At 48.8% G+C, this 12,995-nt stretch overlaps 3 protein-coding genes across 3 annotated transcripts; 1 reads left to right on the top strand and 2 right to left on the bottom strand.

Moving 5' to 3' along the window:
* The first annotated feature begins 175 nt into the window (after nt 1–175).
* Nucleotides 176–1,972, top strand: LOC1270283 (isovaleryl-CoA dehydrogenase, mitochondrial). The gene is made up of 3 exons (XM_308965.5): nt 176–340; nt 425–504; nt 694–1,972. The coding sequence occupies exons 1-3, from the start codon at nt 176–178 to the stop codon at nt 1,736–1,738; spliced, it is 1,290 nt and encodes a 429-aa protein (XP_308965.3). The 3' UTR covers nt 1,739–1,972.
* On the bottom strand, nt 1,934–4,408 carry LOC5666849 (uncharacterized). Its single transcript, XM_001688092.2, has 3 exons — nt 4,233–4,408; nt 4,031–4,154; nt 1,934–3,950 (listed from the first exon to the last, which is right to left on the bottom strand). The coding sequence occupies exons 1-3, from the start codon at nt 4,281–4,283 to the stop codon at nt 2,104–2,106; spliced, it is 2,022 nt and encodes a 673-aa protein (XP_001688144.2). The 5' UTR covers nt 4,284–4,408; the 3' UTR covers nt 1,934–2,103.
* Nucleotides 4,409–5,855: 1,447 nt separating this feature from the next.
* On the bottom strand, nt 5,856–11,263 carry LOC1270282 (ADP,ATP carrier protein 1). Its single transcript, XM_308964.5, has 3 exons — nt 10,891–11,263; nt 9,552–10,048; nt 5,856–6,356 (listed from the first exon to the last, which is right to left on the bottom strand). Exons 1-3 carry the CDS (start codon nt 11,051–11,053, stop codon nt 6,111–6,113), a joined length of 906 nt encoding a protein of 301 aa, XP_308964.2. The 5' UTR covers nt 11,054–11,263; the 3' UTR covers nt 5,856–6,110.
* Nucleotides 11,264–12,995: the final 1,732 nt, after the last annotated feature.

The following is a 12,995-nucleotide window of genomic DNA, read 5'->3' on the forward strand; positions in this document are numbered from 1 at the left end:
CACCTCCTCCTATCAATTTAAATACTCCCTTCTCCTCCCCCTTTCCGGGTATCAGCACATACGCCACGCGGTTATCGTTCCTTCCGTACGTTCGTGTGTGTGTGGTGGTGTTGTTTTGCGTTGTTGGTGCGAACACTTGCCGCAGAATAAGAAGGCACAGAGGAGGTAGGGCAAAATGTCAGCAATACGCAACCTAACGACTGCGGCAAGGTTCCTGTCCGCTAGGTTGGCCCCGAGCCAAGCCCGATCGTGGGGCGGTTCGTTCGTTGTGCCCGCCCGGTCCATGCAGCACTATCCGATCGATGAGTATCTGTTCGGATTGACGGAAGATCAGCAACAGGTATGCGTGCAGCAGCGGATGGAGCCTTTGAAGATAGTCGTGGTGATAATTTTGCATTTCATTTGTTTTCTTTTTTTTCTCCAGCTGCGCCAAACCGTGTTCAACTTTGCGCAAAAAGAATTGGCTCCCTTGGCACAGGAGATCGACAAGCAGAATGAATTCAAGTAAGAATCCTGTTGTAGTTCCAGCGATTAGTACGTCAGCGTAAGAAGTGTAGCGTTGCGTAATGCCAGTAGGAAAACATAATGAGACATGGCACCTGGAAGGGAAATTACGCCTTCCATCATTTTAAACTTACTAAATAATTCTCATATTAACTCCTTCATTTCCCTTCTTATTCTATTCCATTTTAGAGAGATGCGCAGCTTCTGGCGCAAGCTGGGCGAGATGGGAGTGCTCGGCGTGACGGTAAAGCCCGAGTACGGTGGGCTCGGCGGATCGTACCTTGACCACTGCATCGTGAACGAGGAACTGTCGCGTGCGTCCGGCTCGGTCGCCCTGTCCTACGGTGCCCACTCGAACCTGTGCGTCAATCAGATCCATCGGCACGGTACGGACGAGCAGAAGGAGCGCTACCTGCCCAAGCTGTGCAGCGGCGAACACATCGGCGCCCTGGCCATGTCCGAGGCCGGCTCGGGCAGCGATGTCGTGTCGATGAAGCTGCGGGCCGACAAGCACGGCGACTACTACGTGCTGAATGGTAGCAAGTTCTGGATCACCAACGGCCCAGTGGCGGACACGTACGTCATCTACGCGAAGACGGACACGAGCGCGAAACCGCAGCACGGCATTACCGCGTTCATTGTCGAGCGTGGCACGGCCGGGTTCACGCAGGGCCCGAAGCTGGACAAGCTGGGCATCCGGGGCAGCCCGACCGGGGAGCTGATCTTCGAGGACGCGAAGGTGCCGGCCGGCAACATTCTCGGCGGGCTGAACAAGGGCGTGTACGTGCTGATGTCGGGGCTGGATCTGGAGCGGCTCGTGCTGGCCGCCGGTCCGGTCGGGCTGATGCAGGCGGCCTGCGACGTGGCGTTCGAGTATGCGCACTCGCGCAAGCAGTTCAACACGCGCATCGGCGAGTTTCAGCTGCTGCAGGGCAAGATGGCCGACATGTACACGACGATGAACGCGTGCCGGGCGTACCTGTACTCGGTGGCGCGGGCCTGCGACCGCGGCCAGGCCAATCCGAAGGACTGCGCGGGCGTCATCCTGTACTGTGCCGAGAAGGCGACGCAGGTCGCGCTCGACGCGATCCAGATCCTCGGCGGCAACGGGTACATCAACGACTATCCGACCGGGCGGATCATGCGCGACTGCAAGCTGTACGAGATCGGCGCTGGTACGTCCGAAATTAGGCGCATGCTGATCGGGCGCGCCCTAAACAAGGAGTACCAGTGATGGTTGAGGGCGGAGCAGAGCGAAACCGACAGCAAACACTGACCGACGCTGCCATATCGGCGTTTGGCTGTGGTTGACACAGCAAAACGACCGCCAATAATTCCAAGCAAAAAAGTGCATTTACTAGAGTTAGTGTCCAGGGAACGTTTTATGAAAACGTTTGGTGGAAAATCGAAACCCTTTTGCTACTCCCGCTAATCTGTAATATACTGTTGCGTATATTTTAACTTCAAAGCGAGGTCGTGAAACCGAAACCGAACAATGGAAAGAAATGATTTTACGCTCTATCCCCCAACGTTTGGTTGGGCGGGATAGGCAAATAAATAGAATTCAATTCAATTAGCAGCATTTAAAAAAAAAGTAGCTCAACTAAACAAATCGTCCCCACCGTCCAAACATTCGCTGGAGTTGCTGCCGTCGAACGCAAAGTCAAAGCTGTCCGCTACGTCATTACTACTATCGACCGATTTTTTCCTCTTCTGCGATTTGCTGCGCGTCTGTTTAGCCGGGCCGGCACACAAAAAGTCCAGATCGTCCGCTTCATCGGCAGCAGCATCATCACCCAGATTCATGTCGGGAAGGTCGCCGGAAAAGTTCAGATCAAACTCACCGCTCGAACTTTGCATCACAAAGTCCAGGGAATTGTTGCTCGCCGAAGTGTCCATCATCTCGCCGATGTTGCAGTCGTCCTCCGCGTCCAGCTCCATCGGTTCCGGGTCGCTCTCCTTCACCACCGGCTCACGGGTAGACGACTTGGCAGTGTTCGACACTGTCGGTTTGTTGTTTCTGTTTGATTGTTGCTGTTGCGGTTGCTGTTTCTGTTGCGCTGTGGCTTGTTGAGGTTTCTCTTGCTGCACACGTGGCTGCTCTTGAGCGCCATATTCTGGTTCCTTTTTCGAGTTCGGTTGATTGCTGTTGGAACCACCGCCCTTACTGTTTCCACCGGACGCTCTGGCAGAAGGGTTGCTTGAAGAGCGATGGCTGCTGGACTGCTGTATTTGGACCAAAGCAGGCGTGAGTGCTTTTTTGCACTCCTTACGACCGGTTCCGGCCATCGTGACCCGCTTCTGTGGGGACTTTTTCGGCGTCCCTGGTGGCGGCACTTTGCGCAACGGGCGTGCAGCAGCATTTTGCACATTGGCCGTATTGGCGCCAACCGCCTTCTTTGGCATTGGTGCTTTGGGCACTGCGAAATCGTTGCGTTGCTGAGGATTTTTGCGATTTTCGGCCGGCTTTACATTTTCCGTGTCGTTCCCGTTGCGCTCTTCCACTTGTGGCGTAGTAACCTTTTCGCGACAGTCCGCCATTTTGGATTTCTTTGCGACCGTAGCAGCAGCATCTCTGTCAGTTTGTTCCGGGAGCGATGACTTAACCTCACCCGGTGCTGCTTTGCCACCCTTTCTCATCGCACCCTTTGGTGGCTTTGCTTCGTGGCGCGCTTTCTTCCCGTTGCCCTTGTCAACGACGGAGTGGGCTACATCCTGCAGCTGATACTTGCCGGAATGGATGGTGCTGAGGTGCGCCAGGATGTCGGGGAAATCGTTCGGATTCTTGAAGTTCAGATCCAACTTCAAGTCCATGCTGGCGCTTTCCAGGTTCCAGTCGATCGATTCAAACATCGGCGAACTGTTCGCCTCCCGATCCGCTTCCACCCCACCGGTGCCGCCCGCATCCTTCCGCCCATCTTCCGACCGCAGATCGGTCTCGCTGCTGTGGTCGTCGTGCAGGTCGTCTCCGTGCTGCTTCGTAATCCCCGCCAGCTTGATGCGCAGCTCCTCCGCCCGTTCGAAACCTTCGCCGATAGCGATCAGCACGTTGGCCAACTCGCCCTGCTTCCGGTCGAGCATGTCTTTACGCTTGTGCGTAATCTCATTGCTGACCTGCTCCAGCTTGGCCAGCTCCTTCTGTTCCGCGCACAGGGTGGCCTTCTCCCGGTCCCACTGCTTCACGATCGGCGTGCTGGCGAGCTTCACGCGCAGCTGGTCCTGCAGCCGCAGCACACTCTGCAGCTTCTGCAGCTCGCCCTGGTCGAGCAGAGCCTGCCGCGAGTGGCCGAGCAGTGTCTGCTCGCCGCAATAACGCTGCAAACCGTACGATGCCTCCCGGTACTTCTCCACCACCTGCCGGACGATGGTGTGGTGATCGATGGCAAGCTGTTCCTCGAACGCTCCGCTGCCAAAGCTCGCCAGTCCCTGCTTGAGCGAGAACAGTCCTGTTGGATTTTGGACACCATTAAAAAGCGAAGTTTTTCAATTAGACTAAGTGGAAACAGATGGCCACGGTGTAACTCACCGAAATTCAAACGACGCAAATCGTCCCGGTGCACTTTCTTCAGCTCTATCTGTTTGTGCAGCTCGGCCAACTGTTCGAGGTCGTTGAACGACGCATCGTGCGAGGAGGACGATGAATTGTTCGACTGCAAACATAAAACGCGAGGCAAAGTGTGCATAATGCGTCACAGTGATCGAATTTTAGAAGGCGAATGAAAACTTACCATGAAGTCGGCGAGAATCTTTTTCACTTCCTGCTGCGCTGCCTCGTCCATGATGTGCACCGGGCGGTAGTGTTGTTGTAAATGAGCCCAAGCATGCCGTGAGGCGGCAAATTTCTACTTTTAGTACTAAAAACGGCTACTTCGATTGGGTTTTGGTACGACGTCAAGTTTTAGTACAGATGAAAGCAAAACAATTCCCCTGCTTCAGAGTTCAGCAATCCCCTCAAAATCATTCTAATGCGAGAAATACATTACAATTCCGTTTAATTATTTTATTCTCCTTTTTTCTCACATAATTTTTTCATGAAAATCGATAAATTGCAACAAATTTGTGAGTTTTTCTGCGGCATGACAAGGGACAGATCATAACGCGAGGCTATAAACACACGCGCGATGCAACAAATTACTGCAGTTGGTGAGCTCGCGAATGCTCCAAATCGGAGCGATTTTCCCTCGCAGGCGAGCGTTTTTGAAAGGCGGAATGACAGTTTTTGCCCAGCAGGAATTTCACATGATTTTTGACGTCTGTGATTCAAATTGGACCTGCATGAAGGCGTTAACAAATTCAAAATGGAAATATGATTTGTTTTAATATTATAAACAACCAACACATTTGGCTGGCAATTTTTTTTTTAATGAAATCTATTTATTTTTAAAGTGATATTGGATTGGCAAACGTACGAAAAGTCTCCAACAAACAGAAATTGAGCTCATTAATTCAGAGAGCATTTATTCGGATTCGAATTGACTCCGGAAAGAAGGTCCTCCCAGCTCGCTAATTGAGGTCACTAATTCAGAGAGCATTCATTCGGATTCGTTTTGACTCCGGAAAGCAGGTCCTCCCAACATTATCCGGAGTCGTTCGGAGTCGTCTGATCGGACAGACGGCCGACTCCAGATGATTCCGAACGACTCCGACTCTAGGTGGAACTAGTGGTTCGGATTTTGACTAACAATAGCCGAAGTCAGATCGACGTCGCAGGTGCGCTCCAAAGAGCACATCACTAGGAAAGATCACAAAATATTCATGGAAATCCTAAATTTTCAAATCCAATTGGTTTTACAATAAGACCAGCCCAACGAATAACTTTATGATTGCGCTCAAACGCTCCCGTTACGTTTCGGCTTTTGAGAGATAACAAAAAACTTCGTGTTATTTCATGGTTGGCCCATTTTATTATTTCGAATCTATTTCTGTTTTCGTGATCGCAATCGGTTATTTTTATCGTATTAACCCGGCTATAATTGTTGTGGTTGGTTGCATTGCGTGTGCAGCAGTTGTCGTCCAGGAAGTTAGAATAGTGCTGGCTTCTTCCCTTAATGCCCGTGTGTTGCGGAACCAAAGGAAGAGGGCAATATGATGATAAAACAACGCAACTTTTCTGCTTCTTCGACTTAGTACATGCAACAAACAGCACACTGTCTCTACCCCCAGGGTCCGCTCACACTCATCTCCCGTAGAGAGAGAGAGAGAAAGAGGAAACACGAAAGGCTCCCTCCTTTGCTCCTTTTTCTAAAAAGCGTACGTCGCATAGCGGTATCTAGTAGCTTGTCGGTTATTCGGAACAGTAAAGCAATACAGAAAAAGTGAGTACAAGAGAAAGAGAGCGAGACAGCGAAGGGTTATTGGTTTTGTAACAGTTAATTTTGTCTTGCAAATACACCATTTTTACTAGCGGCGATCGCCTGTGATTGTGTGGCTAAAGGGTATCAATCCCATCAGCACCAGCACCCAAGACCGATCGCTACCGGTAAGTGTGTGTTGATTTGGATGTTATTATAATGGTTGTTGTTGTTGTTGATGTTACTGCTGCTGCTGCTGCTGTTCTGACTGGCTGGACATAACTAATTACACTAAGGTGCGTGCTGTTCCCCGTCTTAACCCAGCAGGGCCTTAACTTCGTCGTAGAATACGAGCACCAGAGCGCCACCAGTACCACGCAGGACGTTCGAGAAGGCGCCCTTGAAGAACGCGCCGGAACCTTCCTGCTTGGCGATCTTGACCCAGCAGTCGAGCGTGTTCTTGTACATCACCTCCGACTTGGCACGGCCAGACTGCATCATCATGCGTCGTCTGACGGTATCGAAAGGATACGAAATAATACCGGAAGCCGTCGTCACCACCTGTGTGAAAGAGGAAAAGAATGTTTTGGTTAGCATTATTTGTTGACAGTGGTATTTTCAAGGTATAACACAGTAGTAATACATTTTACATATCCATTTCCATGATCGGCTTAAGATGGGCTGAAATATCCCCAACATTGAATGAAGCTCATTCCATCATTGTTACAAATTATTGATTTTTCGAAATCAGCTGATACTCCCACTGGCGCTGCAACCAATTCATATAGTAGTGATCGCTCCAAACTATTATCACAATGTATCAAACACTCTCCTAATTCCAAAGGTACACATATTTAACACGCATCACATGTCTGCGGATTTGAGATCTTCCGTCCTCTAAAAGGTATGCGCTGTGTCACGTTGTGTTTGCCATAGTCGTTATTGCCACGCGTGCTGCTGCTGCTGCTATCTTCCCTTTAGCGGGGGCAAAGCCGTACCATTTTTTCAAGGCTAACACAGAGCTCGCTCCTATTCACACCAGTTAAAAGCGTTGGCCCTGCGCAGCTGATAAGTGATAACAACCCAGACTGCGGATACCCTTGTCACCAGAACAGCGGCTCCACTCAAATGCAGTAAAAAAGAAATTACGAAAGAGAGGTGTTAGCAGCACGAGGGAGGAAAGGGATTTCGCCAACTTATCATGTGATTGCTGTAAAAGCAGGTTTCTGTAGCATCGTTTGCTAATTTGATCGAAAATTAAACCGTATTTGCAACATTCACAACAGCATAAGAAGTGAAAGAATTATCGATTGACCAAACCAACCCGGCGCTCTGCTGCTGTTCGTGACTGTTCAAGGCTATTCAGCGAGGGGGCAAGACTCTGGACAAAATGATACGTTACGTCACATTTACGGGCACGGGCACACACACATAGTGCGCGCTCATTGTAAATGGGACACACCGGTGTGTTACATAAGTATCAGCGAAAAAAGGGTGTTTGTGGTGAAAAACAAGGATTAACGATAATTTCTTCTAATTAAGAATTGTTGTACAAAAAGGATCCACGAAGTGATGCTTAATGAGTTAATAGCATCGCGTATTTGAATCAATAGCGATTAAACGTGCATGTGGATAGAACGGATTGGTGGGGGGGGGGGGGCTTTCCTCATCATGCCCACACCGGTCTATTCTCAAGTGGCGGTAGGAGGTTTCTCTGTTTCCTATAAATACCCGCTACGTAGCTGTGACGACGTTCCGCGTCTCGCCATTCTCGTTTCACAGATAAAAAGAAAGCAACAAGAACACTAAAAAAAACAATCTCTTCAAGATGGCATAGGCTGAGCGAAAAAAAGGGCGACACACGCGCCACACAGTGGTGGTAAATGTTTCGAAATCTTTCACTCTCAACCCTGAGGTGAGGATGGGTCGAACTGTTTGTCGAGTTCGCGTTAGCAATGTGCCACACACCACACTCTGTTTGCAGCCTTGTCTTTTGCGAATGTAAAGGCCTCGAGATAGGGCCATAGGCGAGATACCAAAAGGGCCAAAGAATGTTTAACATTTGTATTGTCTCGTTGTTAAATTTGCTTTTAAAGAGTAGTAGGAAAATTGAGCACATTAACAAACTACAACTAAAACAATTCATTAAAATGTGATTTTTCAGAAATATTCCTAAAAATGCACAAAGTATCGTTCGTATAGCTGCATCGCGTAACAGCGGCTAGAGGAAACCTACGCCTAGAGACGCAAACCATTCGCTCGTTGACGTCGATTTTCTCCATCAATTGATCCGACCTTGGCGGCAACGAGTAACCGAGGAAGCTTGACGCGCTGCCATTCTGCGCTGTACAATAGAACACATCTTTACCCACCACCCCTTTCCACTGGCAGCCATCAGAAGGCGGCTAATGAAGAAAGTAGACGAGAAGTGGTGGCAAAAGAAAAACGCAGCTTCTTCTACATAAAAAAAAGGTTAAAAGCAATACGTGGAAAACCGGGAGGAACGGTGAAAGAAAAAAAAACAAGGTGGCCTTTGCTCTAAATATAACCGGGACAATATGAGATGAGAGCACGAGGCAACCTGTGACGGTTGTTATGGGGGGCCTACTACTAAACACACACATGTGCGTATGTTTTTGGGGCGGGGGATTGTATAACCATTGGGGTGGTGGTGGTTTGGAGTAAACCGCCGCTGTTATGCAAGTGTGTGCGTCTAAGAACATACGCATTTTCAGTTTTCAGGTGACATCTTTACATGATGCAGTTAAAAAAAAATACTCTGACCGATTTCTGCAACTTTGATTTACGTACAAAAGTGTGGGCGGGGGGGGGGGGGGGAAACGTTTGTTTGGGGATGGTATTCTTTTGCCGTAGCAGCAGCAGTTTTTGACACTTGCGTCATGACCTGCGCGTCATTCACCAATCTTCTTGACCGTTTGACAGTCGCACTTCCTCCGTTGCCGTTTTTTTCTTCCACCCCTAATCCTGCCACCGGCCATTATTACACAACGGTGTTGATAAGAACAAAAGCTGCAAAGTGAAGAAACCTCAAAATTCGAATTTAAGATAGTATTTCAACTGTATTCTCTACTCCTCCACCTTTTACGTAACAGCCAAGCACATTTTCAAATGCGTCTCATTCATCTTCATCAGCTATTTGCAAGAAATTTCAATGTCAAAACGACATTCTCCTGCTGCTCTCACTCTGCTGGAGGAGAGGCCGCCATACGACGTTTGTCAAACGCAAAGCAGGCACATGTGTTTTGGTTTGCAGCAAAGTCATCAATCGGAGAGAAATACGTCTTACTATTACTATGCTCGCTTCCTTCTTATCAGCGAAATCCGAGCCAATGGCCACAACTAAAAAACAATCAGATAGCCCCCCGAGCACATGTTACACTTCCCCAATATACCCCCGTGTACTTCCTACGCACAGCGGCTGTAGTGGAGAGCCCAGTGCTGACACACGGTTAGAAACCCAGAGTTCTTCCCCCTTAGCGTTAATGAGTGGTTCGCGGTGTTGAAGGAACCGGAGGACAGTGCAGGTCACGAACAAACAAACGTGCTCCCAAAGCCCGTCTGTCGTTAATCGCGAGAAGCCCCATTTGTCACAAATCGAACTGTGGCAACTGAGCAAAACAACCGCCCAGAGTCTGTTTTTTGCGCGATCGATTGGAAATGGTTATGTAATGCGCAAAACACGCGCAGTACCGTATTATTGTGCTATTGCTGAGAAACATAAGTCCGAGCACTTACCTGTGCGATGGCCCAGGAGACGAAGATGGAGGTGTTCTTCGGGTCCGGCAGCATTCCCTTGGCAGTATCGAAGCAACCGAAGTAGGCCGCACGATAGATGATGATACCCTGAACGGACACGTTGAATCCACGGTACAGACCGATGATACCGTCCGACTTGACCGTCTTCTTCAGACAGTCGAGCAGACCGTTGAACTCACGCTCGCCGGCACCGCGACCAACGTCCGCACCGAGACGGGTACGGGCGAAGTCGAGCGGGTACACGAAGCAGAGCGACGTGGCACCGGCGGCACCGCCGGATCCGAGGTTACCCAGGAAGTAGCGCCAGAACTGGGTGTTCTTGTCGACGCCGCCGAGGAACACCTGTTTGTACACATCCTTGAACGCGAAGTTCAGGGCCTGGGTCGGGAAGTAACGGATCACGTTGGCCAAGTTACCGCGCCAGAAGGCACCGATTCCCTGCTCCTTCGGGATGCGAACGAAGCAATCGACGATACCTGCAGATTGAGTGGGGTTGTTGTGGGTGGGAGAGGGGGGAGGAAGAAAAGAAGAAAAAATCGTTAATAATGGTATTTGCGAGTACGTTATGCAACCCCGTTCTGGCCAAACGGTTGAGAAAAAGAAATTGTACGCACTCTATTCCCTAACCTTGGACCACGCGCCGACGATCCTTCTAGAATATTTCCAGGGCTGAACCCTGTGATCTGTTACATAACCATACAAAATTGTGTATCACGTGAAGTGTGCAAAATCCCCACAGAACAGCTAGTTTCATTTTAGCATTGAAAGTATTAAGCTAAATAGCTATGTTTTAGACATATTTCGTAAAGAAAAAGCTCAAGTTTTCTTCATTTTCACACCATGCCCTACCATAATGCTGGTTGGGGGAAACGGAGCTCGTTGCGAAACACCGTGTTCCTCTCCCCGACTACTTGAGCCATGCTCGCGGGGTTAGGGAGAAAAATCAATATGGCGACCGGGGCAACACAACCGCACATACATGCCGACAACTGTGTGCTGCTGTGCTCTGTCTATTCTACCTTCTCTCACACATACTACAAGCCAATTATGCCAGCCACCTGCTATTTCCATCGACTTCCAGCGGGCTCAAGGCGATGAGAAAAAGCACTTCATTTAAGACATCGAAAAGACATGCTTTTTCCCAACTTCAAGACTTCCGTCACGAGACCACGTTGCGAAGTTCATTTCTCCCACAAAGACCGGGACCCGGTACTGGGGCGGTATACTGGCACTATTACACGCACACACACACACTCGCACACCATTTGGTCGAGAGCTGGCAAATTTCTGTCTCTGCCCAACACACACACACACTCACCCTTGTACTGCTGGTCGACGGCGATCTGCTTGGAGGCAGCCTGGACCTGGAGCAGCAGCTTGACGCGTTCGATCGGTGCTACGGCCGTTTTCGAGACAGCGGCAGAGATACCACCGGCCAGGAAATCCTTGGCGAAGCCATAGGGATCAGCCTTCTTGGTCATTTTCGATGGATCTGGTCTGGTGACGCTAGCAACTGTAAGAAAAACCCGGCGGAGCACGCGGTCGAGGGCCTTAACCGTTCGGAGGGCACAAATCAAGAGAATGAAAAGATTTTGCGAACCACCACGGCTTGCCACTTGCAGTATCGAAACGGGCGCGCGGGCCGAACAGTGCCGAACGTTGCCGAGCTATTGCTACCAGAGTGACCAGAAATACCGATTTATCTGTATTCCAACCGATTTTTTATATGCCTACCGATTCACAGATGACCGCCCTAAAACTACTGATTTTCCATTTATCCTACCGAAAATCACAGATATTTAATTTTTCAGTCGTTTAAGCTTAATCTGTGGCGCTTAGGATGCTGTTTCAAGGATTGCTAACCTCATTAGCTACTTATCGCGCTGATGCACGTTTGTTTGCCTGGCACTTTTTATTTTTATCCGTTAAAATTTAATGTTCATAATAAGTAGAAAATGTCAGTTGCGTGGATTCCGAGAATTTTTCGTCAAAGAAAATCATTTAAATTTGAATTTGAATCTCGCTGTCGGCGGTTACAGGGTTTCACACTTTATCTCAAGACCGCGGGACCCCTTCCCGAATCTGTCTTAGCCAAAGCCAAGACTGCGGTATGATGCTTGAAAACGTTGATGATACCTGAAAACGTTGATGATACCTGAATTCATCGGATGCAATGCTGAATCTGCGGCACATTTCTCGAAACACACTGGTCCGCGCCGAGGACATGCGGTCGAATATTTTTTTACACGGATAACCTTTGTGTACATCAGTCTATTAGAAACAATCAATTATCCTTTAGTTTTTTACCAAAAAAAGGCAATTTAATAAAATGAGTGAATGCATATTTGTTTAATTAAAATATTTACAAGTGTTAAGAAAGTAGTTTGAACTGTTTAAATAACCTTTTCTGGTAAAAACACGAAAAAATAATTCACTATTTTCAGTACACTGATGTACACAAAGGTTATCCGTGTAAAAAAATATTCGACCGCCTGTCCTCGGCACGGACCAGTGTGTTTCGAGAAATGTGCCGCAGATTCAGCATTGCATCCGATGAATTCAGGTATCATCAACGTTTTCAGGTATCATCAACGATTTCAAGCATCATACCGCAGTCTTGGCTTTGGCTAAGACAGATTCGGGAAGGGGTCCCGCGGTCTTGAGATAAAGTGTGAAACCCTGTAAAGCTTACCCGACAGACAAAAAGAATGAAATTTTCAGGCGAGGGGAAGGTAGAAACACACAGTGGGGGTCTGGCCCAAGATCGGATCCGAGGTTCGTTGTTTTGGGCTGATAATTAATGAATGGCGGATGGAGCGCTACCACAGGGAGAATGCGTTCTCTTGCTCCTTCTTCTTCTTCTTCTTCTTTTTGGCACAACAGTCGCTGCCGGTCAAGGCCTGCCTGTACCCACTAGTGAAGTGGGCTTGGCTTTCAGTGACTTATTGCTACCATAGCAGGATAGTCAGTCCTAGCTATGGGGGGTCGGTCTATTCGGGGCTTGAACCCACGATGGGCATGTTGATAAGTCGTTCGAGTTGTCGACTGTACCACCATCGAGATTTATATGGGATTTGACAGATAACGTCGGACGTGCGATTTCGTCGTCCGACGGTATCTGTTAAATCCCATATAAAAATTTGACAGGCCGTCCGATAAAATCGCATCCGATGAGCGTTGCCACGAGCCTAACCGCTGAACCAAATCTAATTCATATCCTAGGTAAAGGATGCATATTCTTTTGAAATGGAACTTTCATTTTGCGCATTAGTACCCCCCCCCCCCCCCATCACGCTTAACACTTCTTTCGCTTTCACTTCTTTTAACTCGAGTTAAGTCTCGAGTTTTAACCTACCGAAAACTACCGATAAAATATTGTTGCGCCTACCGAAAACGGCCAAAATAATCTGGCCACACTGATTG

Source organism: Anopheles gambiae, chromosome 2, assembly GCF_943734735.2.
Source record: "Anopheles gambiae chromosome 2, idAnoGambNW_F1_1, whole genome shotgun sequence".
NCBI lineage: Eukaryota > Metazoa > Arthropoda > Insecta > Diptera > Culicidae > Anopheles > Anopheles gambiae.